General features: G+C 46.0%; 7 protein-coding genes across 7 annotated transcripts; 5 read left to right on the top strand and 2 right to left on the bottom strand.

The window, feature by feature from the left end:
* Positions 1-9823: 9823 nt before the first annotated feature.
* QC761_301890 (uncharacterized protein) lies at positions 9824-10957 on the top strand (the record flags this gene model as incomplete). The annotated part of the gene is made up of 3 exons (XM_062877337.1): positions 9824-9856; positions 9920-10097; positions 10179-10957. 3 exons carry the CDS (start codon positions 9824-9826, stop codon positions 10955-10957), a joined length of 990 nt encoding a protein of 329 aa, XP_062733086.1.
* Positions 10958-11957: 1000 nt separating this feature from the next.
* On the top strand, positions 11958-12431 carry QC761_301880 (uncharacterized protein; the record flags this gene model as incomplete). Its single annotated transcript, XM_062877336.1, has 1 exon — positions 11958-12431. One exon carries the CDS (start codon positions 11958-11960, stop codon positions 12429-12431), a length of 474 nt encoding a protein of 157 aa, XP_062733085.1.
* Positions 12432-12950: 519 nt separating this feature from the next.
* Positions 12951-15084, top strand: QC761_301870 (uncharacterized protein). The gene is made up of 3 exons (XM_062877335.1): positions 12951-13664; positions 13727-14193; positions 14264-15084. Exons 1-3 carry the CDS (start codon positions 13611-13613, stop codon positions 14823-14825), a joined length of 1083 nt encoding a protein of 360 aa, XP_062733084.1. The 5' UTR covers positions 12951-13610; the 3' UTR covers positions 14826-15084.
* A 630-nt stretch (positions 15085-15714) lies between these two features.
* Positions 15715-18024, top strand: SAH1 (S-adenosyl-L-homocysteine hydrolase). Its single transcript, XM_062877334.1, has 3 exons — positions 15715-16241; positions 16298-17081; positions 17142-18024. The coding sequence occupies exons 1-3, from the start codon at positions 16137-16139 to the stop codon at positions 17588-17590; spliced, it is 1338 nt and encodes a 445-aa protein (XP_062733083.1). The 5' UTR covers positions 15715-16136; the 3' UTR covers positions 17591-18024.
* A 204-nt stretch (positions 18025-18228) lies between these two features.
* Positions 18229-19676, top strand: GOR1 (glyoxylate reductase). The gene is made up of 2 exons (XM_062877333.1): positions 18229-18490; positions 18557-19676. The coding sequence occupies exons 1-2, from the start codon at positions 18432-18434 to the stop codon at positions 19524-19526; spliced, it is 1029 nt and encodes a 342-aa protein (XP_062733082.1). The 5' UTR covers positions 18229-18431; the 3' UTR covers positions 19527-19676.
* QC761_301840 (uncharacterized protein) lies at positions 19589-23671 on the bottom strand. Its single transcript, XM_062877332.1, has 4 exons — positions 22455-23671; positions 22317-22373; positions 21365-21806; positions 19589-21277 (listed from the first exon to the last, which is right to left on the bottom strand). Exons 1-4 carry the CDS (start codon positions 23460-23462, stop codon positions 20379-20381), a joined length of 2406 nt encoding a protein of 801 aa, XP_062733081.1. The 5' UTR covers positions 23463-23671; the 3' UTR covers positions 19589-20378.
* A 940-nt stretch (positions 23672-24611) lies between these two features.
* QC761_0049210 (uncharacterized protein) lies at positions 24612-25129 on the bottom strand (the record flags this gene model as incomplete). Its single annotated transcript, XM_062872453.1, has 2 exons — positions 24612-24631; positions 24820-25129. The coding sequence occupies 2 exons, from the start codon at positions 25127-25129 to the stop codon at positions 24612-24614; spliced, it is 330 nt and encodes a 109-aa protein (XP_062733080.1).
* Between the last annotated feature and the right edge of the window lie 2264 nt (positions 25130-27393).

The raw sequence follows: 27393 nt of genomic DNA, 5'->3' as shown, positions 1-27393 counted from the left end.
ATTTAATACTATACAATCCATGTAGTTCAACTTTCTATATTAGGTAAATTTAAAGGTCAGAAGAAATAGTATCAATTTTAGCGCAGATTATGTAATTGTCGGGCGGGGATATTACATTTCCTTTTTTTAGATTTTTAAATTCTCTGATGAGTTCTTAATGTTATGTTCTGGGTAAAATTACTTCCTTAGGTTTTCATATATTTAGAAATAAGAAATGACATTAATTATAGTTTCAAAGTCCTTTGCTATTCGGTTCACTATTACATCATATCATTATATCATACAAGTCTAAATAATAACCATTATTGATAAAGTATACTTTCATTCTGAAATAATTAAACCCATAGATGTTATATTTTTCATTTTTCATATTATTATCATTTGATAAAATTACCGAATCTAACTTAAAGGCGTTATTTTTTATTACAGTTTAATGACTATTAATGTTCTTTACGGAAAACTCGTTTAAGAATAAGTATTAATGTAGTCCTAAATTTTAAGACGTATCATATATTATTCAAAACATATATTATAATTCAGTTATTGTTTAAAAAGAAAAATCATTATTAATGTTTAAGTCCATTTAATAATATTAAGCTGTAGGATTAACTTTAACCTCTCAATGTTGTTAAGATAATAGCAAGGGTTCATTGTTTTAATCATATAATATAGTTTAGACTATTGAGAGATTTATGACATAGGAGTTTTATAACAGTTAAAATTAACAAAATTAGCGGTAAAAAATTATTGAAATTTGATATAAGTATATTATAATTCTTTCTCGGATAATTAATACACTGACAAACTTTGGTAATGTGGGCGATATTTTTGAATTTCTATCAAATAAGCGCAAAGCTTTTTAGGTTATAATTTATTTACAATTCCTTTCCAAAGTATGAACTTCTCTAATGAATTTATAGTAAATCGTTTAATTATTTACTTATTTGAAGATATACCACCAGTTTCTTTGAGAAGTCTGCTATCAGCCTTGGATTTATATATAAATTTCATAGTTTATGTGTTCTATATACATAAATATAGTTAATTATACAATTAACACATTATATAATTAGATCGTTGTATTTATTTATGTTAGTCTATGGTTTTTTCGATATATTAACGATACGATAATTTTCATTATACCGTATTTTAGTGTTTTAAGGAACTTATTTATATCAAGGACTATATGATTAATTATACAATAATACTTATATGATGTAATCTATCCTTAATGTTTAAAACAAAGATTAAGCATAGGTATTAATGTACTTAATTAATACTCGTGGGAGCCCAACTAGGTAAGTCTTCAGGAGCAGGACCAGAGATAAAGTGGGAGCTTTTTGAGATATAAATACACTTATGCGCTAACCTTCTCAATATCATTAGTAACCTTCGACAATTAACCAATAATACCTTTACTGATTATCTTCGTGTCGTCCTATTTTTTTTCTATTACAATTCCTACCCAAAACACTTCTTTCTTTACCGAATTAAACTACCTTCCGAACTTCTTATACTTTATTTTAACAATAAAAAACTTAACTTTCCTTTTATTACCAGCGGGCCTAAATTACAACTATCTATTATTCTAATTATTTCGACTTAATAACGTAGCAACGTATTTTTCGGTACCCTATTAAGGGCATGAAAAAATACTACCCTCGCTTGCGGCTTTAAAAGCCTCCCGTTATTCAGCTTAATTTTTACTTTTAGTAAAGCAAGTAAGGCTACTATTAAAGCGTTCTATTTTACGGACCTAAGCGTTTGTTAAAATTTTCTTTTTAACTTTCTTAACTTTTTAAAAACAAATTTTGATAAAAAAGTAGAGCTTTCATATTCATTATAATAGCAGGTAATAATATCTTTTATGCAAAGATTCTTTACAATATTTCACAAAACAATATAAATATTATTCAATATTATTTAATATTAACTTGGTGATAATATAATTATTCGTTTTTTATATTTAAAGAAAAATATGTAACTAATATTATACCTATTTTAATCATTATTATTATTATTATTGTGAAAAGCTTTGGTGTCATATTATTTAAAAGTCGGAATAATATATGCGGAAATTTTACGTTTTCGGAAGTAATGTTGAATTTAATCTTTGTTTCAAAAGCTCATTTAAAATTATAATAATCATTACAATATATTAAATTTAATAAGTATAATATTCTTTTTTAGTATTTGAATTCAAAATCAAGCATTATAATTTTACTTAATTACAGTTAAACGTTATACAGTTGACGGACACCGTTAATCAACTAGTAAGGAAATTAAAAGTAATTCGTGACATTATATTTAAACATTACTATGAAGTAAAATTCAATTTTTAAACTATGAAAAAGCTAGAATGATCGTAGAAAGTAAAGCTTTATTAAAATAAAATATATAAGACTTTATATTAATTAAATGAATGAATTATAAATCATAAAAAACAAGGAAAGCATCGATAAGTTTATATAAGTACGTTTTTTAATCTAGCGAGCCCAGCTGAGTTTTAATTACCTGGAATTGCTTCTAGAGCCCTGAAGACTATATATAGCCTACGCGCCCAAACTTACCCCACAAGTTACATGCTAGTGCCGTAATAAAATATAGAAAAATAATACAAAAGGTTTTAAAGTTTTACAATATGCATTATTTAATTGTTATTTTTTTCCAACTTTAATTGAATTAATTTGAACTTTAATTTATACGAATTTTATTTAAAGTTTTTAATATGATAACTGAATGCTATTAGTATTTACCTTTCCTAAAAGAGTATAATTATGAAATTCTTTCTTTTAATTTATAACTAATATATGTAACCTAGCTTGTTTATTTTAAATTAATTATTAAAACAATAACTAATAACGTATATTATAAGCGAGTCGTACATATAAGCGAGTCGTACAGTCTCCACCACCCTACAACAACTATCCTTAATTATACCGCAACAACATTAGGAAGCAACTACAATTACATCAGAAACGGCTGAATCAGATGATTCCCCAGCCTCCTGGCAAGTGCGCGCGTTATGGCCAGGCTTGCCGCACACACTACAGCACCGAACCGTCGTACGAGCCCCCCTGCACTACCGCCATCCGGCTGTATTTCTTCCACTACCTCCCCACCCACGGCCTTCTAGTCTAGTAGATCCTGTGCATCTTGCACAGTAAGTAATCCTCCGAGCCGTACACGTGTTTTTTTAGCTCTCCGGCGCTTACTTAGTGCCTCATTGGCCTTACGGAGCGAAGAGACCTCTGCCTATAAGAGGGCCACTTAGTGCATTATAGCTATCGTACCCTTAGTAAATTAATCTATAGTACTTAATATTAAAGTCGGGGAACTATTTTAATAGTTAATAATACGAGTTTTAATAAGCGTTAAATGTAAGTTAGCTTCTTAAGGGTTTTATAGTATTTAGAATACCTAAGGGAGTGCCGTGTCCGGCCTTAGGGATAGGAGTATTAGCGTACGAAGCTTTATATTTAGCTTAGAAAGTACCCTCTCTAGATCGTATAGTATAAGGCCAGTACCTATAAAGCTACCCTATATATTTTTCTCCGTTATAGAGGCGAAAAAAGCCTCGTGGAAGGCACAGAGAAACTCAAGCTTATTTACGTGGTTAATATATATACGTATTAAGCCCTCGATCTGGCGGCCGTATACCTATTTTAGCGGCCCAAAGTAGCCAATATCGAGTAGTTAGAGGAGGCGGGAGGAGTATAGAAGTATATAGAGCGTAATAATATTATTTTGTTAATAATAATACTTTAATTTAATTAAGTAATAATTTTCGTAACTATCGAGGATTAATAACCGGTATTTGCCCTTCGTACGGGACGCTATATAATAGTCGAAGTATTTAATTTAATCTAGGCTTACTAGATTAGTAATTTAATTATTATCGGTAATTATAATACGTTAAGTAAACGGTAAATTATATTCGGTATATTAATTAATAAAGTAATATTATACAGTTAAAATAATAAAAACTAGGATAGCCTAACCGAGGGTATTAACTCTTTAGATTACTATTACTTACTTACGGTTATTAGGCTAGGCTAGTTTTACTTTATTAAAGCCGTCCGAGGTTATAACTATTTTATTTACGAAAATAATACCTATTATAAACCTAGTTTCGTCGAAGTTATAAAGATTATTATTTATAATACTATACTTAACTTCAGTATTCCGTACGAGCGTAAATTACTCGGTAATAACCTTCGGATCTTCGTACTTAGCCCTCTAGTAATCGTATCTACGCGTAAAACGCGTACGGAGCTATAACTAGCGTTTAACGAAGTTATATACTTAAAGCTTACTAATAGGGGGCGCGTCGCGTACGTATAATAGTTAGTTAGCTATATCTTTTATACTACATAACTTTAGTAAAAAAGCTCGCGTAAATAGCTTAATAATATAGTAAATAATAGCCTCCTCTCCGGATTAAGTAAGCTTCTTCGATCTAGGCGTAGTATCGCGTCGCGCAGGCCGGCCGGCGCGTCGGTTAGAGAGAGTTATAGGTGGTACGTTATAAAGCTTAATTACAGCTCGGAGGCTTAATTTTTCGTCCTTTTAGAGAGCCTTAAGGGCTAAGAGTATCCTGGCTTCCTTTGAAGTAGGAGGTATGTTGGGTTATGGAAAAAATTGATGTTAGGTGTAAGGAGGACGCGTCGTGGTAGAGACTGTACGACTCGCTTATATGTACGACTCGCTTATAATATACGTTAATCTATCTTGTTTTCAAGCTATTTATGGTACGGTATCAACCGAGATATATAAAGCTTATAGTCTGATTAAACTTGATGACAATAATGTAAAGTTATAATTTTCTTATCTTAAACTTATACTTATTAAAATATGGATTTTAATTCTTCAAAATAAAACCTGTAAAATTACCATTATACATTTCTTTTAACATATTACATAATGAATAGTTCATTTAATAATGAAGATTTTATTATTAAAATTCAAAATATAGAAAAGAAAACTCAGAACTTTCAATATTTATGTATTTTTCGTAAAATTTTGCCTTATTTTCTTTTCTTTCAAGGAATTATTATAACATAATTAAGTATTCCTATTAATGAAGGTCAACTCACTTATTTAACTAAAATTAATCGTGATACTACCTTTAATCTGTAAGTAGAGATTATCTTTATATAGAATAATAATAAAAATATTGATAAAAAGCTTTTTTCTAGAAAGTAAAGTAAGGTATTAAATTTTGTAATTAATTTTATTAGCTTTATTATTTAACCGACCATACTTCTCTTCTCTAACCTTATACTACCTTAATATCATATCTTCCCTTTTACATAAATTAAAATCGTAAATTTTATGTTTTGTTTAACTATTCTATCATTCATTTATTTTTCCTGAATTATATAGTAATATTAATGAATTATGGAATAAGTTTAAAGTCCTTATAAACCTCTTTAACTATAGTTTTTATCCAACTACCTACCTAATGCCAAAATGGGTTAAAAGCTATTAATTTCGATCTTGTTAAGGGTAAAATGTTGAAGTATATTATGATTATAGATACTTGCTTATTGATTATTGATAACCGGCCCTTTAAAACAAAAGTAACATTACTTTAAGATTACAAAAGCTGTTTAACTTTGAGGGTCAAATAAAACCAAATATAATCTTAAATATAACATACTTTTTAGTATCCCATAATTTAACTTCATAGTAAATAAAAAACTTTCTTTAACATTTAACAAGAAATAGTGTCATATTAGTACTATATCCTTCTAACATTAACGAAATAAGTCATTATATTTATAAGTTTTTTATATAATGGAAAAATGTCACACGGCACAAGACCAACCACCCGCGACCACGACCAACAACACTGCCAATATCACAGTCAGGAGGGGTAACATCAAGTTGTGAGCCTCTCGTCGAAAGTGAGGCAGGCAATCAAAAGCAAGGCGGGTATCAAAAGAATACTATTGGCCTCGAGAGATATTGAAGGATTTGGCAGAGACCTGAGGCATGAAGGCACGGACCAGTTGACAAAAGATAAATACGCGTTCAGGATCACTGTATTACTCTGAGTTTTCCTTCATCATGGACTTTGAGGCCATTGAAGATTATTACTGGAATTGAACTACTTGTTCCAAGCCCTCTATCACAGCCCTTGTGACAAAAAATTAGTATTTTTCATATAGCTTTCTTAAAGACTTATCGTATTACGTTTCGGGCTATTTTAACCCTTCGCTACTCGACATTTTATTTTACCGTTTTAATAGTAGGTAAAGCAACCATTTCTATATTTTGCGTTGCGTCTGAGCTCATTTTTCTTTTTAATAATTTATCATATAATCATAAGATATATACTACATTCAATAAGTATAAAAATACTTTTAGTTTAATACAAAAGAAACAATTATAAACAATTCAATTCTTTTCGAGGGATTTTATTTATATTACAGATATTGTACTTACCTACTAATTTTATTTGAATATATTTAAGTACTTTGAATATCATTCAACTGTAAGTATTCCTAACCTTATTTTAATCGAATACTAAATTAGGTGGCATTCAATATTTTTCACATAATTAAAGTTCATTGAAAATAATGTAAAAGTAGCAAAATAGATAAGCAAAAGTTTTGGATAAATAATAACTATATTTTATAGAATTTTAACCTAAAAAAGTAAAAGAAGAAGGAATTACTAGCCTATAGCTAAATATTATCCAAGTAGACCAGTACCAGAGCTACCGCTGTAATAAGCCTTATTTTTACCGATATATAAATATAAAGAGTTTATCTAACAAGCTTTTTATAATAGAGATAACCTTAATTAAAACCGAGGTTATAAATTTTTTTAAAAATAAACTTTCTTTAGTTCTTACGGCGTTTGGATTTAATTTGATGATATAAGCAATTTTATATTCTACGAAATAATCAATGATCTTCCTATCAAGTGTTAAAAGTAATTAAAGATCTATTACTTATAAAGCTCATAGATTTATTTCTGTTTCATGAATAAACAAATGAAATTGATAAAGTAACAGTATTCTCTGAAAACAACCTCTTTACTCTCTTTAATAACACTAATATCATTTTGATTATAATGAGACGATTTACATTAACTAATATTATTGCATTTAATTTTTTAAAATGGTAGAATAGTCTATTTTAAACTCGATATTTAGAAATCTAGCTCTTTCTTTTAATATATTTCTTGCATTTAATCGTTGAAATGAGTTGTCAATATGTTTTAATATATATATATTAATATTCCTATGGTGCAAAAGTATATAAATTTTCAATATGGTTTAACTTCGACGAGATTGGATTTATAATAAATATCATTTTCGCTGGTATAGTAATTAAGATTTTAGGCGGCTTTAATAAAGTGGAAGTAACTCAGTTTAATAACCGTAATAGGCGATTATAATTTTAAACAATTAGTACCCTCAGTTAGACTATATTTCCTTTCATTATTTCAATTATGTAAAACTACTTCGCTGATTAATGTAGCGAGTATAACTATTCGGCTCATTAATTGTTAAAAATGGGTCCCTTCAGGCCTATTTTACAGTAGGTTACTGCTGTAATACTACAAGCGTTTAGTTCCGAAAGGACCGGTAGCTACGGCGGACGGCTGCAGCATACCTACCCGGCACCCTCGAGGATCCACTTAGTACAAAATCAGCTTCGAAGCCTTGCATCGGACGCTACGGTAGCTTAAAATGACCTAAATCTTGGATTTAGGCTACTGAAGGCCCTATAAATGCCCTATAAAAATAGCGGCTTTGTGGGCCCACAGCTACCCGCACCTACGGTAAACCGGTGGCCGATTTTGCCCAGTTTTGTATGGGCGTGAGCACGTTTTTTGCAAAACGCAGCCACATCTTTAACTTCCAGGTCAGACCCTGACATATCTGCGTGTTGGAGGGGGCAAGGCCTTGTAAAGCCCCGGAGGGTATATTGTAAAGGTCGAGTGCGAACTCTACTACAGAGTACTATAGTGGAATTACGGAAAGCTAGCGCTATAAATATAAAAGGTCACCCACTATTGCTCTGTCCTACAGTGCCATAAAGCACCTGAGCCCACGCACACTCAAAAGTAAGCTACTGGACTGTGTCGCAAGTTTCCGCTGCACCATAAGCACTGAAGTGCTCCACTATTACAGGGCCCCTAAGCCTGTGTATGAGACTTTAGCTTTTACTATCAACGTATTATAATGATTAATAATAGTTGAACTACTAGTTTCGTAGGCCTAACTTAGATTAAATACTTCGACTATAATATAGCGTCCCATATAAAGAGTAAATACTGGTTATTAATCCTCGACGGCTACGACCGAATTCGAGCGCTACTATTAGTAGTATAACATTATCACGCTCTACATACCTTCATATTCTTTTCACCTCCTTTAGCTACTCGATATTAGTTACTTTAAGCCGTTAAATAAACGTACAGTTATTAAGTCGAGGATATAATACACGCGTATATGAATTACATAAGTAGAGTCAAGTTCCTCTATACTTTTTCCAAAGCCTTTTTCGCTTCTATAATGGAGAAAAATATAGGGTAGCTTTGCGGGTACTAGCTCTATACCGCACGAGCTAAAAAGTGTACTTTTTAAGATGGATATAAAGTTTCGTACGTTAAAACCCCTGACTTTGCAGCCCGGTACTTTATAACCTTAGGAATTCTAAATACTATAAAACTCCCGAGAAGCCAGTAAACTAATTTACTAAATATTTAATAGTCATAATATACTAGACAATTTTTTTTTCTATAGAGAACGCTTTACTTTGCAAAGCTAACGAAGCTTTTAATAAGCGCCGAAAAGCTAAAAAATACGTGTATAGTTCAGAAGATTGCTTATTTTATTATTTATACAATTTTTACTATTTAATGATAGGTAAAGCTTCTGTTTTTATTTTTTATATATTAGAGTCCAGTTTATTGTTTATACATGATTTACCATATTTTTTTCATTTTATATTTATTCCAAGATCATACCTGTTCTTTTAATTCCAATTAAAATATAAATTTCATATTTTGCTTATAATTTTATTTATTAGATTCAAATATTTATTTAATATAGTAAGCTTTATATATTTAGACTTATTTACTTACTTTGGTTATTAATTTCTAAAATCTATTCTTAGCTTACTATTTCATTAAAATTTAAGGGAAGAAGACATCTAATTTAAAAATAAAAAAAACTAAATAAGAAAAGATTTCTTATTTAAAAAAATTTACATGGAAAATCGATTAAATATCTTCTTAAAAATATATTGAATTGTATTATAATTTAAGTTTATAATCTTACGTATAATAATAAATTCAAAAGTTTTTCGATTTCTAGAAAAACATTTTTCGGAACTTTAATTCAGGTAGGAAAATCTCGGGAAATTAGAAGTATCCCAAATCCTTTTCTGAACCTTCAGTAGAAAGAAGATTTGTGGATGCTATACTATAGCATATATTCTCTAGTATCTATATGCTATTGGTGCTTTTTGCTAGTCTCGTCGTCCCATACGATATCACAGAAGACTCCCAACTTACCTACTTTCTTATTTTCAACTTCGAATAGCACTAGAAAACCCCAAGAGTACATACCGTAGTCCTTAACCTATAAGGAATGGTGGTTGTGTATGACCTCGAGCGGCAGATACCCACATCTACAGCTATGATGTCATGGTGCCTAGTTAGCTTTTTAGACCCCTGCTGTTAGGCACATCGCTAGTGATCACCAGATTCACACTTCCACCCTCCAACTACGTACGTTGCGAAAAGATTCTCAGTCAGATAAGATTCCTCCGAGCATAGAAACGAGGCGTCATTCGTTTTAATGAGGGACAACACACAAACGGAGATATTGGCGGTATGTAACCACACAGATCCAAGCTTGAAGGCTTAAATATTTGCTGATCAAGGTTGATGCTAGGCCGGTGCGGTGGCAGCGTTTACTGTTGACCTCCTTGTTTACCCCTTGGATACAATAAAGACTCGATACCAGAGCCAAGGTATTGTTGGTCAGGCAGGACGTCCAGCGCCGGTATCTCATGGGCTCAGAGGTCTATACCAAGGAATTGGTAGTGTGGTTTTTGCAACATTGCCTGCCGGTACGCTTCACTCCTTCCATGCTTGTCAACATTGTACATGAATAGACAACTGACTTTAGCTGTGCTCATGGCGGAGTGTAGCTGCGATATTTTTCATCAGTTATGAATCTGCAAAGTCTGCCCTGAAGTTTTCTTTGCCCAGTACAGCCCCTCAGCCAGCAATCCACGCTCTGGCTTCAGCTGGCGCCGAACTGGCCTCGTGTACTGTTCTCACACCAGCTGAGGTGATCAAGCAAAATGCTCAAGTCTTACAGCGTTTCAGCTCTTCTGGTCATAGCAGATCATCGTCCATCGAAGCATTGCACATGGTGTGGCGGAGTGAGGGAGGCGCCGGACGAAGATTATGGACAGGCTACACTGCTCTTGTCGCCAGAAATCTGCCTTTCACTGCACTCCAATTCCCGCTGTTTGAGATCTTTCGGGGCCAAATTTGGAACTGGAAGAGGGGAGGTGCAGAATCATCACACACACGGAAAGATTACGCGGACAGTGACCAACTACAAGACACCAGGCAGTCGAAGGAGACGCGCCAGAATGGCCTCAAGTCGGCTCTTGTCGAGACAGGTTTGGTGACGGGAGCAAGTGCTGCAGTCTCGGGCAGCCTTGCAGCGTTGCTGACCACTCCATTAGATGTGGTCAAAACGAGGATTATGCTCAACGCCGGGAGCTCATCAGCCTCCGAAACCACATGGGAAATTACGAGCAGGATAGTCCGAAAAGAGGGGGTGCGTGGCATCTTTCGGGGAGCTATGCTTCGTGGGACATGGACGGCCCTGGGGAGTGGCTTATATCTGGGCTCATACGAAATGGCCAAGATTTGGCTCAAGGGGACATCACCAGACCATCCTAACTTCTCTTGAAGCTTTAAAGCGAACTGCGGTAGAACAGCAAGCGGCTTCCTCCATATAGCAAGATGACTGATCGCCCGCATGGCCAATGCCAGGAAACATGCACCATAGCGGCGTATTGAATAGCCCTCGGAGTGTTGGTCTTCTGTTCACAGTGTATTCTTATCTCCAGTCAGAGATAGCTCTGAAGTCGCTGATGAGCAGCAACCGTGTGTTTTCAGGTCAGGCAGTGGAGTGGGACTCTGTTGAAACTCCCCGTGGGTGGTCTTGGGGGGAAGAACGGCACGGGGGTTATCGGCAGAAAGCCAAGGGTCGGATCTGCAGATATAGGAGGTGGTACCCGGTAATCTGGAAATCGCATTGTTGATAGCTACCACGCAAAGCCCCGCCAGGTTCGTTTGCAAGTCGCAATGCACACTTTGCATTGCCCATTTGGCGGTGAGCAACGCCTATATGACGCGAGACCTTGACTGATGTGCGAGCGCTGCTTTCTTTTTAATCGGTGTTGTGCAAAGCAGGGTGAAACAAGGCTTTGTCCCGAGTTTCCCGCCTCTTTCATCCGTCAAAGAACCAGAGATGAGCCGGAGCAGAGTTTGACTGCAATGTCACCACTGTTACGATCGATGGCGCCATCGGTAGGGTTTCCGCGACGACGCTTACTCCTACTCGGAGAGCAACCGCTCAGTGGTCATGCCCATAACAAGGCCTCGAGAATAATGGGCCTATCCTAGCTGATGTTCCGCATGAATTCGTGATTCGCTCACGACATGTCACCAGTCTCTTTGACTGTCGGTTGTCGCCAGTGCATCCGACCTCGCCCTCCTGCATCCTGTTATCATCTTGTTTTATCCGCCTGTTCCCATCGACAACTGTTCTGCTGCCCAGCTGACTCTTCCGATGTTGCTTGTCCATCTCGCTCCACGATAACAGAGCATTTATATAACACCTCTCACCCACTGCCCCCCGTGGCAATCTGTTCCACCACCAAGAGCATCGGCATACTCGCCACACGATGACCATCTCCCAGGGGCCAGCAATCGTGGCAGAGGCCCAAGACTCGAACACACGCCAAGTGTATGCCAAAGCCTCCATCATCGTGTCCGAGTCTGAGGTTGTTGCCACGCCAACGCCCTCGCCAGGGCCTGATCGATATCTTGTAGTGTCGCCCTATACAGAGCAGCAACATCTGCTTGACCTCAATACCCTCGACACCGAAAACCAACTTTTCGCGCTCGCCCTGACACAAATGAGGTGCCTGCGGGATGACTATGCCACAGCACCATACCTTGACACATTCAACTGGCCCGACATCATCGATACTCTCCGGGCACTTGCCAACCAGAGACAACATGCATGGAGGAAAACTTCCTTCTACATTGTTGCCTTTCGGTCCCGTATCCCTCCCACGACAATCTATGCAGAGCTAGGAACCCTCGACAAAGCAGCCCACGTGGAAGCCACGTCGAGTGGTGGGTTCCTCAAGTAGGTCTTTGTCTCGTCATATGAAACCCAGGCAACAGAAAGCAAGCAGAAATAGCTTAACTCTAACTGACGAGCTTGTATGGCAGGTACTGGTTTGGCACTCCTGATATTGAGGGTCGCAATCTTGCAACGTGTGTGTGGAGGTCTCACGAAGACGCAAGAAAAGGAGGGGTTGGCCCTGCTCACCGAAAGGCTGCCGGTGCCGCACGGCATTTGTATTCATTTTGGAAGATCGACCGGCATCGAATGACCATAGACGAAGGCGTCAACGGGTGGTCTATTAGCGAGTGGACTGACTGAGCGAGTTGCGTGTGGTGGCCGAGTTTGGTCTCATCATTATGGCTTTTATAGAAGACTGCGGGGAAATATCCATAGAATAATAGACGGCTTTATAACTGAATGAATCGAGTCGCTGCCTCGTACCGAAAGAGTTGTATGTTTATAGAGGAAAGAGATGTAGTGAAAGAAAAGAGAAGACCAGAAGAACGAGCACCGGAAAGATGGGTGTGTCGTCCATTTAAGCATCACTGACGAATTGCGAGATGAGCCACAAGACGTGGGGGAGCGTGGGATGGGTTGGTGTTTTGTCAAATCACCGGCCAGTGCTCGAATTTCGTGACCATTTGCGAATCCCTCCCCTAGACGACACCTCCAGAAGCCTCAGCTTCCCATTCAGGGAGATAGATGGATGTATAGGTAGCCAGGTCAAACTTGGAATTTTCTTGCTAGTTGTGCTGCTTCGTCGAACTTATCTTTATGTTTCGCTCCTTCTTGTGTTAGTATACGCAGCTACGAGCAGTGCTCTTCTGTTGCTCCTCAAATTGGCAGTGGGCTGTTAACGATGTGGATGGGTGGGTCGGGCTACAATGACCCACACTGTGTCCGCAACCTCTTGGCATTTCGCGATGGAGAAGTCAGGCTGCAAGCGTCCCCAGGCTTCGCATGCGCCACATATAGCGGGACATAAGCCACACCAGACCCTTTGACAAAAGTTTTCTGCTCCCCATTTCGGCCTTTCAAGCCACCTCGACGCCAGCTTGCCCACAAACTAGCGAGATTTCCCAGAAACCTCGTGAAAAGTTGCCGGCAGTCTTCCTCAGCATCGGATCCAAGTACGAACGGACACACGCACGTCTTCCCAACTCCCGATCCCCCGATCTCATTGCCGACTCAGACTTTCACCATGGCCGACGTACAAAAAGATGTGCCGTTCAAATCGGCCCAGGTCGAGGCGCTCGTGAGTCCCTGCGCCCTCAGAGCCCCGCCCGAGCAGCGATCGCGATACTAACGTCCGGGCAGGTAGTAATCAAGATTGTCAAGCACTGCTCTGCCAGCTTTCCCACTACAGCCACCGGTTCCTTGGTGGGCATGGACAACGACGGTGTCCTTGAGATCACAAATGCCTTTCCCTTCCCCACGGTCGATGTTGCGAATACCGACGGCCACCAGAACGATGCTTCAAGCCTCGCCGCCGCCGCCCCCCGCGCAAAGGCCAATATCGCCTACCAGAACGAGATGATCAAGCACTTGAAGGAGGTCAACGTGGATGCTAACAACGTCGGCTGGTACACCAGTGCCACCATGGGCAACTTTGTCTCCCTCAACTTTATTGAGAATCAATACCACTATCAGCGCGACAACGACAAGACTGTCGCGCTCGTTCATGATGTCAGCAGGAGCTCGCAAGGAGCGCTCAGCCTGCGCGCCTTCAGACTCTCACCCGAGTTCATGGCCGCATACAAGGAGGGCAAGTTCACAACAGAGAGGTAAGGTGATCGCCAGTCTGGCTTATCGAGTTGACCGCGGTGCTTGACGCTAATATGCCGCGACCGGTAGCCTGCAAAAGTCCAAGTTGAGCTTCAAGGACATCCTTGTGGAAGTCCCTGTCATCGTTCACAACTCTCACCTCCTCACCACATTCCTGCACCAGATGCCCACCCTCCCCGAGACCGCCGAGGTCCCGCTTCCCACGTCGCTAAACGACATTTCTCGTGACCCTGCCAGATTACCCGCGAACCCATCTTTCGACGCCCTTGATCTGTCGATTGACCCTTTCCTTGAGAAGACATGCGATCTTCTCCTCGACAGTATCGAAGCCCATTACACCGATCTCAACAACCACCAGTACTATCAGCGTCAGCTGACGCGCGAGCAGTTTAAGATCACTCAATGGCAGACAAAGCGCAAGGCGGAAAATGCTGCCCGTGTTGCGGCGAAGCAGGCTCCTCTCCCCGAGGACGAATGGCAAAGACTGTTCAAGCTGCCACAAGAGCCCAGTCGGCTCGAGGGCATGCTGAATGCGCGACAGGTTGAGCAGTACAGCAAGCAGGTGGATGGGTTCACAGCTGCAATTACCTCCAAGATGTTTGCTGTCCGGGGAAATTTGCTGCCTGAGTGAGGGCAGACATGTGCATGGCGTGCGTGAAAAGGGGGTTTGACGAGCGTTGGCGGGTATTCTCGACTGCATTAGGTCTGGCGTTCCGGGTTATGGGCATCTTTTCTGATTGCTTAGTTTCCGGGCCAGCCATGCTGTCCATTTGCTTAATGGGAAATTTTCTGGGCCGAGAGCGAACTAGAGACACCAGGGCGAAAGGCAACTAGATAGGAGGGCCTGCGTTAGGCGTGGATAAATAAACACCAACGGTACCACAATACCCACAAGATGTTCGGCTTTTGACGGGTCTGGCTGCACAGGGGCACCCCATTGCCAGGAACCTATCTTGATTGACGTAAGAGTTGATGTAAGATGTACGAGCCTCTCTATGCTTCCTCGGACCACGGCCTCAGCCCGGAGTCTATCCTCGGAGTCGGAGTCCACATATCAAATCGGTCCGGATGCATGGGGGCTGACGATCCAAAGCGCATGCTTTGTGACAGATTGTGCGAATTTCTTGAATGCTATGGGTTTTGCGGTTTTATGGCTAGCTGTATAGGCCGAAAAGACGTCAAAGATCATGAGTCTGTCGGTATGTGCCTAGTAACCTTCTGCTTTTGCCTTATTCCTGACCGCCGAACTGTGAGGAGCCGTAGGAGGGGCTCTCGCGAAGGCCACTTCGTGCTGGAAGCCCCTCTCACGTTTCGCTCCCCTCTCACCATTGGGTGCGGCGATGGAGGAAAGAGGGGCAGACTGGTGGGGTCGTGCAGTCCAAAGCGGCGTAGCTTGCCCCAGAACCACTCACCGACAGGGCCTTCAAGGTTGCTGCTCTTTTTCTTACCCCCACATTTTCCATGACTGTCCCGCTTTGGCTCGGGTTTGATTTTCTTTTCCTGGTGGTCCTGGAAGTCTCCTTATTCCGGTCCGCTAGCATTGTGCTCGTTGTCCTGACGAGAACACAATTGAATCTGCTATAGAGCCAAGAAATATGAAACTGCCATAATTGGCTATCAATTGCACCAGCTGCAGCCTCTGGCTGTGCTCCTGCATTCGGTGTTCGGTGCTTTCTGCCAATTGTGACGGCAATTAAGTTGAACCCCAGTGCCCTGCCCAGCGCCTAGATTGCGACCCCTCACTCCGCCGACTCCGCCCCTCTTTTAAAAGTAAGCAAAATCCCCGACCCTTCTCCCATCTTTTTTCCCTGACTATTCTCCCCCGCCCCTCACCTTTTCCATTCCCTCCCATCGGCAGGTTAGTTCTACCACCAAACTATCTTATCCTGTGGCTTCATTTTAACCAACAGTCGTCATACAGCTTCCCCCACATCACATCAAAATGTCCAACTTCAAGGTCGCTGATATCTCCCTTGCTGCCTTCGGGCGCCGCGAGATCGAGCTCGCTGAGAACGAGATGCCCGGTCTCATGAAGACCAGAGAGAAGGTTAGACCTCGCATTGTCTTCAAAGATTATCACAGTGTCTCTAATTCTCCTTGTAGTATGCTGCCGACCAGCCTCTCAAGGGTGCCCGCATTGCTGGCTGCCTCCACATGACCATCCAGACTGCTGTCCTCATCGAGACCCTGACCGCCCTCGGTGCTGAGGTTACCTGGACTTCCTGCAACATCTTCAGCACCCAAGACCACGCCGCTGCCGCCATTGCTGCCACCGGTGTGCCGGTCTTCGCCTGGAAGGGCGAGACCGAGGAGGAATACAACTGGTGCTTGGAGCAGCAGCTCGTTGCCTTCAAGGACAACAAGAAGCTGAACCTTATCCTTGACGACGGTGGTGATCTCACTCACCTGGTCCACACCAAGTACCCCGAGATGCTCGCCGACTGCTACGGTGTCTCTGAGGAGACCACCACTGGTGTTCACCACCTCTACCGCATGCTCAAGGAGGGCAAGCTCCTTGTTCCTGCTATCAACGTCAACGACTCTGTCACCAAGTCCAAGTTCGACAACTTGTACGGCTGCCGCGAGTCCCTCATTGACGGCATCAAGCGCGCCACCGACGTGATGATTGCTGGCAAGATTGGTGTTGTTGCTGGTTTCGGTGATGTTGGCAAGGGCTGTGCTCTCGCTCTCCAGGGTATGGGTGCCCGTGTGCTCGTCACCGAAGTTGATCCCATCAACGCCCTCCAGGCTGCCATGGCTGGTTTCCAGGTGACCACCATGGAGAAGGCCGCCAAGGTCGGCCAGATCTTCGTTACCACCACTGGCTGCCGTGACATTCTGGTTGGCAAGCACTTCGAGGCCATGCCCAACGATGCCATCGTCTGCAGTATGTTTAGATCCTTATGCCCTTGAGTCCTTGATCTTCCGCCGCTTACAAAACTTCTAGACATCGGTCACTTTGACGTTGAGATTGACGTTGCCTGGCTCAAGGCCAACGCCCAATCTGTCCAGAACATCAAGCCCCAGGTTGACCGTTTCCTCATGAAGAACGGCCGCCACGTCATCCTTTTGGCTGAGGGCCGTCTCGTCAACTTGGGCTGCGCCACTGGCCACAGCTCTTTCGTCATGTCGTGCAGCTTCACCAACCAGGTGCTCGCTCAGATCATGCTCTTCAAGAACAACGATGAGGCTTTCGCCAAGAAGTATGTCGAGTTCGCCAAGAGTGGCAAGCTCGAGAAGAAGGTCTACGTCCTCCCCAAGATCCTCGACGAGGAGGTTGCCCGTCTTCACTTGGACCACGTCAACGTCGAACTTGAGACTCTCACCAGCGTCCAGGCTGAGTATCTCGGCCTCGACGTTGAGGGTCCTTACAAGAGCGACCACTACCGCTACTAATTTCCTTTCCCTTTTCTAATATATCTTGTGTTCCGCAAACCTGCAGTGGTTACCAGGGGACACTGGGCTTTCTACCAGGGATCTCGTTCAACAACACCGATCTTGGACAGGTCTTGACGGCATGTAATGGGGTTTTGGGGCATTGTTTTCAACAGGCATGACTTGCATGATTCATCTAGGGTTTGGGCAGGGTAACTTAAAAATGGCTGGGGGCATGGTACGCATTTTCAACAAAAAGTACGGCGTTGGCTTTGGCTCATGATATCCACCCACACCCACACTGGCAGGCGTTAAACATTGGGGCGCTGGAGCGCCTACATCTTATGGCGAGAAAAGTAGAAGAGAGAAGGGACGGTTAGAGGACACGACCCCGTCAACCGAGGTCTTGCGAATAGAGGGACAACACAATAAAATACCCAGTCCTTTTTGTGTGTATACTTTGTACACGGTGTGATTTCTGGCGCAACTTGAGCGGCTGCGTGGGTGTGTGTTACTCAACATGTCATCAGTACTCGTCACGGCTGCCAAATGTAGTAGCATCGGGAATAACCGAGTCGACAGTTCCGCTGTTGTTTGGTGTAGTGGCAGGTACGATTACTGGCACGCCATGTTCTACTGATAATATCGCCAATAGCTGAGGCTCTTATCTCTCATCAATCACGGGACAAGAATTAGCCCCCGTCACCTCTACAACCAATGGCAGCAGTCGATGTGCCTGGCGGAAACCTTGCAAGAGATGGATGAACTTGCAAGCTCGACAGCCAGCCTCTCAATCTGAATCAGAATAGAGACGTTCGCCAGACCAACTCTAGCTAGTACTCCCGCCGACGACCACGTCCCAATGGCCTCTTCTAAAAGTGCAGGCCGACCAAAGGTGCTCTTGCTAGGCGTAATTGAGCAGTAAGTTTCGTTCTCTGTCGCATTCCTTTGGCAGCCCCAGATGTATGCTCACGGACGACCGCACAGTGCCCAGTCATCGTGGGAAGCCGTAGGCGAGATAGCTCAAATCTTGACGCCAAAGTCGAACAACCGAGCCGACTTCATCCAGGAAGCATCCTCTGGAGCCTTTGACGGCTGCGTTGCCGCCTACCGCACCTTCGACAGCTTCGAAGTGACAGGCAAAATAGATGGCGAACTGCTCCAGGCACTCCCGGATTCCCTCCGTTTCCTGTGCCACAACGGAGCCGGATATGATCAGGTTGACGTCCACGCCTGTACCGCTCGCGGCATCCATGTGTCCAACACCCCGACGGCGGTGGACGACGCCACGGCCGACATGGGGATTTTCCTCCTTCTCGGAGCTCTGAGAAACGTGGCCGTCGGCATGGCCTCTCTTCGAGCAGGGGAGTGGCGCGGGAAGACCCTCCCACCGCTGGGACACGATCCCCAGGGCAAAGTCCTCGGCATCTTAGGTATGGGCGGTATCGGCCGCAACATGGCCAAGAAGGCGCTGGTGTTTGGTATGCAGATCCGATACCACAACAGAACAAGGCTGGATGCTCATATCGAGAAGGAGATTGGGGCTGAATATGTTGATTTCGACACTTTGCTGGCTGGCAGCGACGTCATCAGTTTGAACTTGCCCCTGAACCCAAAAACCCGTCACATCATCTCGCGAAACGAGTTTGCCAAGATGAAGGCAGGCGTCGTCATAGTCAACACGGCCAGAGGGGCTGTCATGGACGAAGCAGCGCTGGTGGAAGCTCTTGATTCTGGACATGTTAGCTCTGCCGGCTTGGACGTGTATGAGAACGAGCCGGATGTTCACCCTGGATTGCTGGCCAACCCCCGCGTCCTTCTGGTCCCACACATGGGAACCTTTACCGTCGAGACGGAGACTAAGATGGAAGAATGGGCGATTAGCAATGTGCGCATGGCTGTTGAATCTGGTCGTTTGCGGAGTATCGTGCCGGAGCAGAAGAGCATGGAACGGTAGAAATGAGGATAGTTGAGAATGAGTCTCTTCTTGCATATTGTCATGGCCAACCGGAGCGCATCGTTGAGTCGGTAGTAGTTGTGGAAGCATGTTGCCATCTTTTGTGCTGGAGTAAATTTCTCTCACGAAATTACGGAAGAAAACCTCAAGCTGGCGTGGTTGCCGTCTCGTCCTCTATAGACCAAACTGTCAAGTTCACACACATGATATAAAAAGGCCTCATCAGGCTGAGGCAAAAAGTCCACCACATCTGAACAAACGAAGACACGGGGACGGGATCGAAGTTCCTGCACCCTTCCGCCGCGAAGCTCAATGTATTTAGCCAGTATGTAGTTGAAAGATTCTACAATGTTTGAAAATCTAAAATGTAAGAGACCGCTTCACCTTGGCTCCCACTGAGAAGAACGCCAGGTTGTATGCAAGCAGAGAAAGAGAGAAAATGCAGATTCCACCGCCTGCCACCAGATGCAGCTTTCTTTTATATCAAGTTTTTGCAGCCCCATGAAACTCCTTGTGCACCCCACGCCCAAATGCAGGACTATGCTAGCCTCCGACACCCCCTTTTTTTTTTCTTCTTCATTTCTGTTCAGAGAACGATTTCGTCGACAGCAGACAGCAACCCGACGAGATATCCCCTCTTCCGCTTCCCTAAGAAATCCCACAAAACGTATTGTACAAGGAAAGACCCAGGCCGTCATCAAACTGCCGTGGGATGGTGATTTGCGGTCAGAAAAAATACCGAAGCGCGTGATAGACGGACCGGCACCAGCTGAACCCTTGATACAGACGGCGAATTATAAGCGTGCGAGGCTGGTAGAAAAAGAGGCGGCTGATACCTTCCACCCATGAATACTAACCACCCCTGCCGGTTCTGTTGACGTTGACACCAGGTCGAACAAATGCTCGATAGGCCAGATCGGAAAGACGCCGCACAACATTTGTCGTCCCGCCCGTTGAGGCAGCTTCGTCTCGAATGAACCGCGTGGCAACTGCGAGCTTGCTGCGCGGATCCGACTCTTCTAAATGCGCTCCCACATTTCGCTCGTTCGGGCCAGCGTCCCAACGCTGGGTAAACTCGCGGAGCACCACAATGCTGTAAATCACATCACGATTTTCTCGACCATCCAGCAGAGACCTCATGAGACCAAGAAGATGTTCACGAGTACTAGATCCAGAAGATGGGGCATGCGTGTGCAAAAGGTACTGCGCCAGATGAAACCAAAATTCCAGCTCGCTCCTTTGTGATGGGCTCATGCTGGCTGCCGGTGGTGTCAAAGGATTGCTCTCTAGCGTTTCTCCGGAGATGAGCGTCTCGAAGACACGTAGACGACCGCATGCCTCGTTCGAATCCCGCCCAGGAGTGTTTGATGCTGAAGGTGGGTGGGCAGTATTCAAAGAGGGCAGCAGCGGCAGCCGAGCGAGTGCCCAAATCACACACGTTTCAAGATGGCCCGAGGCTACCATATTGCTCGGGTCGGTGCCGTGGATTTTGGAGATGGAGTCGACAAAGGAAGCGAAAAGAGAAACGAGCGGTTGGCCGTTGGGGAGCGTGGCGGCAGAGAGAACCGTCGCGATCCGGTCCTTTGCGATATCATACCATTGCGTCTCGAAAAAGAGCGTCAGACCTGGAACGTAGACCTCGTAGTACAGCTTGGTCATCTCGTCGATAGTTTCGGGGGACGGGGGCGAGCTGGGGGTTGGGGGGAAGGCGCCCCCAAGTGCTATCAGCTCATCGACCTTCATCTTCTTTGCTGGAAAACTTGTATGAGCCGACATGATCTCCCGCGAGTGAGTCTGCGCAAGCGCAGGCAGGGTGGAAGGGGAGGATGGGGTGCCACCTCTCAAATTGTTCTTGTCACCAACGGTGTGGGATATGCCCCCCTCAGTCTTGATATGCTGCTGATAGTGAGATGCAGGCGTGCTCGAGGCTTCCGCAGCTTGGAGAGCGGGGTCGATAGCCGCCGAGTAGTCGTATGCCTGGTCGGCCTTGATGCTCTGTGGGGTTGCGGATGCAGGGGAGTCAAATGCAACACTTGGAGCGGGCGGGAGCGGGTATGTGGCTGTCGTCGCGGTCGGGGGAGGGTAGGCGTGCGTGGTGGAGGACGACAGGACAGTCGGGGCGGGGGACGCGAGCGTGGACGGTGTCGAGGGTTGCTGCTGGTTGTTCGGGGCAGGCTGGATGGCGCTTGGGCCCGGTTGCTGCTTGAAGATGGGATCGTAGCCCAGGCACTCGCGCTTCGACTTTTTGCAATTGTTGCACGTCGGATGTCCCTCGTCGCACTACATCAGAGAAATGTCACGTTAGAAGCCGAGCAGGTTTGGGTTTGGGGGTTGGAAACAGTGCGGATGTATACAGAATGTGTGTGTGATTGATTGAGGGGGGGTTCGCCAGGGAGAAAAGCAGTTGGAGCCGAAAATTCGGGGTCTTGTCCAAGCGCCGTCGGTAACGGGAAGTGACGTGTGGAAGGATGGCTGGCTCGCTGGTTTGCTCGCTTTGGAATAGCCCCGACGTCAGGCGGCGGGTGAGCTGCTCCAAGCGATCACAAGCGAAAGCATCAAGTTAACCCGAGAAATCGGACAGCGCTTGTTGCCAACCACAAAGCCGCAGACATAGGTTTCTGCGCTAAAGGCAACTCCAAATGTCTACCCAACAACGTTCTCTGTCCAACGCCAGCCAACCACGACAACACCAGCGCCCCTCCCCTCCCCCAAAGACGCCCCCCCCCAACTACCGCAATCCAAAGGGCGTAAAAAGGAAAAATGTCAACTGTTAAACGGGAGTCTACGCACCTTGATTCTGCGCTTGCGACATGTCAAACAGCCGGTTTTCGTTCGTCGCTTGATCTCCTGTCAGCCATAACGAAAAGCTCATAGTCAGCAGGCCGACTCATCCCGGGGTATCAGGGGCCTGTTCCGGTTCTCCGGTACCTTTTTGTGTCTACCTCCGCTCATGGCTATGCGCGGGTCGGCCGCCAGGCCAGGCGCGATCGCGAAGCGCATGCCGGCGGCAGAGGGGTCGGGAAGACCATAAACATGTGGGTGGACATAGTGATATCCCAAGCCTGACGGGCCCGGGGCCACTGGGGCTACCATGTGGCCACCCAGCGCCATACCGTGCTGCTGGTGCTGGTGCTGTGGTGGCGGCTGTGGCTGCCCGTGTCCGTGTCCGTGCCCGTGCCCGTGTCCGTGATCGAGGGTTCGCATGCTGGGAAGGGACGTTGGCGTCGGTCGGTAAGGATCGGCAGGCGGAACGGCCTGCGGCGGATACGGGTAGTGCGATGTCGGCGGTAGGCTGTCGGGATGGTAGGGCATCGAGCTGGCATAGCTGACAGGTTGGCGGGGAGGCCCGGGGAGTGGCTGCGAGTTGGACATCATGGACGCGGTCAACATTGGCGCGTCGCCGTTGTATCGCGCCTCGTACTGATTGCCCCGAACTTGGTGCATCGAATTCTCTGCTGCACCGACGGCAACGGCAGCGGCAGCGGCAGGGCTGGCTCCCGGCGCGTGATGGTAGGTGTTACTATGTTTCACGGTCGAGCTCTCATCGGCTGCGTCCTTCTCACCGCCGCGTCCTCCGCCGTTGGTGGTGCTGGAGCTAGTGGCGGCACTGGTGCTCTCTGGCAGACTGGCAGGCTGTGACGTCTGGGACGGCGGTGGTGCCTGTGTCTGTGTCTGTGCCTGTGCCTGTGATGGTGTCGGCGGTGGTGGTGTCCAAAAGCGCGGGTGGTGGTGTTGTGAGGGCTGTGAGGGCTGTGAGGGCTCTGAGGGTCGTGAGGATTGTGACGGCTGGGGCAGCTGTTGGGATGATGGTAGGGTCGGTAGGGACTGGAGGTGCTCGTCGAGCGTGTTGATATTTGGCAGCACGCGCGGCTTTACGGGATTCGAATCCAGAGACGACTGCAGTCGCAACTGGGGTGACTCGGGGGATTGAGCCATGCTGGGAATTTAATTAGATTTTTTTATGGAGCCACGATTCCTGACCCTAAAAAAAAGCGACCAGGGGGATGAACGCGACCCTGGGCCGGGTTTCCTGCGTCGACTGATGGACCTGCCTGTTGTTGGGTGTGTGTGGCTGCTCTCGAGAAATTCAACGATACGTCTCTCTGTAGATTGGCGGGCCTGTGCTTTTCTGGCCTGCGCGCAGGGGAGTGTGGGAAGCTGCAAATGCGCGCTTCTGCTACTGTTCTGCTGTGAGCAACTGACAAGAAGCGACCACGAAGCGACCTCGAACCCGCATGCTTTGCGCGCTGCATTACCTGGTTCCTTGCTGGTCACTATTTTCCCGCAGCACCCTCTCCAAGGTCCCCGGCCCAACCCCCTTGTTCTTGGCTGTGCGGCGTACGGGCCTTTTAACGGGGCCTGGGGAGAGGGGAGGGGGGGGGGGCCGCTGGGGCCCGGGGGAAGAAGCCTTAACGATCTCGTCGCCTGTCCATCGCTCGCTTCTGCCGTCGGCGCGATCCCTGGCTTCGATGAATTCCAGCCAGCACAAGGGCGGCGTCTCTTGTGCGACCAAAAAGAAGCTTAACACGACCGTTTTTGCCTCCCTCTCTTCTGTTGCCCTCTTTCCCCCTGAGCCGCCCCCCTCCTGTGATCCCCGGCTGCATAGACCGTGGGGCAGAATTCACTTAACGGTGACCCAGGCCAAACAGGCTGTTTTGACTTTCCCCCTGGCTAGGATCGGTGACGCTGGAAAATGAAGTGGACCTCTTCTCCAATGGGGGCGGCAGAGGCATGAATTGCGACCAGTAACCACAGCTGCCCATACACCACAGCCCCAACTATACCCCCTCCTGCTCATCGTTGCATATAGTAGTGTGCCCTCTGGTCACTCTACAGCAGGTTGCTATCGTCGTCCTCACTGCCCAAGACGGTGGCCTTGGGGAAAAGAGATCAAGGTCGCTTGCCCCCTTTCCCTCGCTGGAGCCGGCACGGGCAGAAGCGAGCGAGCAAGTTCGATGTCGAAGCATGAACGAGTGGATCAGCGGTGTGGATCCTGGGGATAACAAGCGAGACCGTTTGGGCGTTTGAACGTTTGGTTAACACGAGAGTGGACCACGGCTTAAAATACATGTGGACTGGCGTGTATCAAGTATCTCTACCGCATGCTACTGGCCATGAATAACACGTTTATTCTGGTCCAAACTCAACCGTCACGTTTTCTACACGTGTGAACGGGACTCATTGCAAGACGAGAGACATGCTTGTGCCTCAGTCTCGATACCCGCCCGGCTGGAGTCGTCGCTGGGGATGTCAGATTCGAGACAAGACTTGAAAGCCGAGGCAGGGGACGCACAGGCCCTCGTGTAATTCAAGCCTCCTCCGTAAAAAGAAGGTGTGCAATAAGTGGCCGTGTCGGGGAGGTCGGAGGAGGTGAGGTGGATGCAAGGCGACCGCGCGACCGAGACCGAAGGCTGAAAATGGAAAAGGAAAAAGACTCTGAGTGAGAATCTGAGATGAAAATTGAGATTGGAGGTGAAATGAGCTGCTCGCTGAGGCAGGCCAAACCAAGGCTCCAACATCCTGACCACCTGAGCCAGGAATTGCTCGACCATGGTCAACGGTGCCACACAGGGACCCGGTTCTGATGACTTCAGACGGCTCATGGTGCCCAAGTTCCGGATTTCCTCTCGAACCCTCGCCAATGCAATTGGAGCCGACAAAAACGGTTTTGACTGCCGATTAGCGAACCTCCCCCCCAGACAAGGGGCGCTGATCTCAGTTTTGACAACCGATTACTCGCCCACCGGCAGAAGCCGAGTCTGTTTATGTATACTCTCGAGTTATCAGAACGTCATTTCCATCAACACACAGCCAGCCGTAGTTGTGGCCGTTGACTAAATGCTGTCATTTTGTGTGATCACCAATGTGGAAGTCGGAGCACCAAAATGAGGAGATATCTTTTGTGCTGGGCAATCCTGCGGTTTCTGATCTCGTTGGCTCGCGAGATGCGTAAATCTCCGAATCAACGACCGGCCTTGCCTGTTCAACAACATCGGGCCCGGAATGAAGACCCCAACTTCGACAACTCTTCTATACGGCACAGGCCTCAAAAATGGCCTGGGATCCAACACGGGGTTCTGTCTTTACTGTCCCACGGCCTTTCAACGGGTCGGTTAATAGAATAGAGGCCCCGTTCACAAGATCCCCCATCCTTCCCATCTCGATGCATAAGCTGATAACTTGTGTAGAAATGAGGCATCCTAATGAGGCACCCGAGGCTCTCGTCAGGGCATATTCCAGTATTGCCCTGTTGCTCGAGACTGTCATGAAATATCACAGGACATGGTCCAAAGACGTAAGCCGGTGCACTCATATCGCCACCCATGAGCACAACCACCACGATGATGGCCGAGGAAGAGAGTATCAAATGCCGGGGATCAAATTGTCGACCTGCAGGTGCTCTCGCAAATTCAACCACCAGAGAGCAGGAGAAGATCGCCAGCTGCCTCCTTCCCCAGCCGCGCCGGAGAGGCATGCAGATGTCTCCGTGTTTTCTCCCCTCTTATCCCATATGAAACATGCCAACTGTGCAGCTCCGCCTGGTCCCGGAAGAACAGACTATAGCGAGGGCTGCTGCTACATCAGATAGCTTGAGAAAACTGTTGGACCTTAAGCTGTACTGAACTGGGATCTTCTGGAGGTGTTCCGGTTCCTAGCTAGGGGCGAGTGCCCGGACAGGCAGACCATAGTGATGTCTTCATCTGAGATGACGGCTTCGAGAGAGCCTACGAGGCAAAAAGATAGGTCAGTGAGGTCAGTAGCAGCACGAGAACCCCCACTTCACATGTTACCGGGTGTGCTTTCCTCGACCGTCACCACGGCCATGAGGTTGTGGCCCTGGCCGCTGCGGACCAGCAGGCCTCGCCTCCAGCTTGCATGAGCCTGCCTTGCCGAGGTGGAGGGTGAATGATCGAATCCCCAGCGGGCACGACTACAGCCCCCAGAGTAGCTACCGCGCGAGCGCTTGCGCGAGAACAAAGAGCATCGCCTATGGCGGCACCACCAGGCGCGAAGAACATTACCCGCTGTTGGCCCGCCTTCGTGTATGCTGCTAAGGGGGCCACTCCCGGGACTGCCATTTACCCTCGATATCTCTGGGGTAGTTGTGGGTGTGTGGTGCTGTAGATGGTTTCTTGGTGGCTTCTACCTCTTTCCCCCAGCCTCCGTCCCGGGCGAGCATCCCGTTTCTTTGGCACGATAGTACGTTTTTGCTATCTGGGCAGGGACCGGCATGTATCGGCCAAATTGATGGACTTTTGGCTGATTTCAACGTGGCATATTAGGCTGCTCGCCTCTGCCTGCCGCGCCGATCGCCTGTGGCCTGTCTTGTCTGCACGGCGCCAAGACGCGTTTCGATGGCTCGTTTCTCTCTCCTGCATATGCAATCCATGAAATTTGAAAGCCGGGATCGTGAGAGAACCGTGGACGACGCTGGCTTTCTGCTTGGGTCGAGAATACAACGTTGGCTGGAACCTAGCGCATCTGTGCGGAGCTTGATACCAGAAGCGACTCGGAGGATATGCGTCGGCCCATGGTTGTCTCCATGCCATATTTTCAGATCGCGCAAGGTGCCGCTGTGGAGTGCCAGATTCAAATCGGTCCGGCTTTGCGGCCCGGTTAGGCCAGTACCGCCGGAGGGGCGCCAAGCCTCTCGAGTACCGTGCCTCCTCCCCGTCCGTCCAGACACAGATAGGTTCCTCTACCTACCAGTAGCAGACAGAAAGTGACCTGGAGCTAGACGGGAGGGCCATCAATATCATCAACACCATCATCGAGAACTTGACCCTCACTCCATGATTGTCGAGCCTCGCTGTATATGGCTATGAAGGGAGCCGTCCAAAATGTCGTCGACTTGTCCTGCCCTGCA

Source organism: Podospora bellae-mahoneyi, chromosome 3 (assembly GCF_035222275.1).
Source record: "Podospora bellae-mahoneyi strain CBS 112042 chromosome 3, whole genome shotgun sequence".
Taxonomy (NCBI): Eukaryota; Fungi; Ascomycota; class Sordariomycetes; order Sordariales; family Podosporaceae; genus Podospora; species Podospora bellae-mahoneyi.
This window is presented reverse-complemented; position numbering and strand designations above follow the sequence as displayed.

What these genes read in the sequence shown, in the direction of transcription:
- QC761_301870 (XM_062877335.1), top strand. Translation starts at nt 13,611, where the DNA reads ATGGCCGACGTACAAAAAGATGTGCCGTTCAAATCGGCCCAGGTCGAG. An exon ending in CGGCCCAGGTCGAGGCGCTC is followed by an intron (nt 13,665 to 13,726) that starts GTGAGTCCCTGC and finishes ACGTCCGGGCAG; the next exon opens with GTAGTAATCAAGATTGTCAA. An exon ending in GGCAAGTTCACAACAGAGAG is followed by an intron (nt 14,194 to 14,263) that starts GTAAGGTGATCG and finishes CGCGACCGGTAG; the next exon opens with CCTGCAAAAGTCCAAGTTGA.
- SAH1 (XM_062877334.1), top strand. Translation starts at nt 16,137, where the DNA reads ATGTCCAACTTCAAGGTCGCTGATATCTCCCTTGCTGCCTTCGGGCGC. An exon ending in TCATGAAGACCAGAGAGAAG is followed by an intron (nt 16,242 to 16,297) that starts GTTAGACCTCGC and finishes TTCTCCTTGTAG; the next exon opens with TATGCTGCCGACCAGCCTCT. An exon ending in CAACGATGCCATCGTCTGCA is followed by an intron (nt 17,082 to 17,141) that starts GTATGTTTAGAT and finishes CAAAACTTCTAG; the next exon opens with ACATCGGTCACTTTGACGTT.
- GOR1 (XM_062877333.1), top strand. Translation starts at nt 18,432, where the DNA reads ATGGCCTCTTCTAAAAGTGCAGGCCGACCAAAGGTGCTCTTGCTAGGC. An exon ending in TTGCTAGGCGTAATTGAGCA is followed by an intron (nt 18,491 to 18,556) that starts GTAAGTTTCGTT and finishes ACGACCGCACAG; the next exon opens with TGCCCAGTCATCGTGGGAAG.
- QC761_301840 (XM_062877332.1), bottom strand. Translation starts at nt 23,462, where the DNA reads ATGGCTCAATCCCCCGAGTCACCCCAGTTGCGACTGCAGTCGTCTCTG. An exon ending in GCGGAGGTAGACACAAAAAG is followed by an intron (nt 22,374 to 22,454) that starts GTACCGGAGAAC and finishes TATGGCTGACAG; the next exon opens with GAGATCAAGCGACGAACGAA. An exon ending in TGACAAGAACAATTTGAGAG is followed by an intron (nt 21,278 to 21,364) that starts GTGGCACCCCAT and finishes CAAGTTTTCCAG; the next exon opens with CAAAGAAGATGAAGGTCGAT.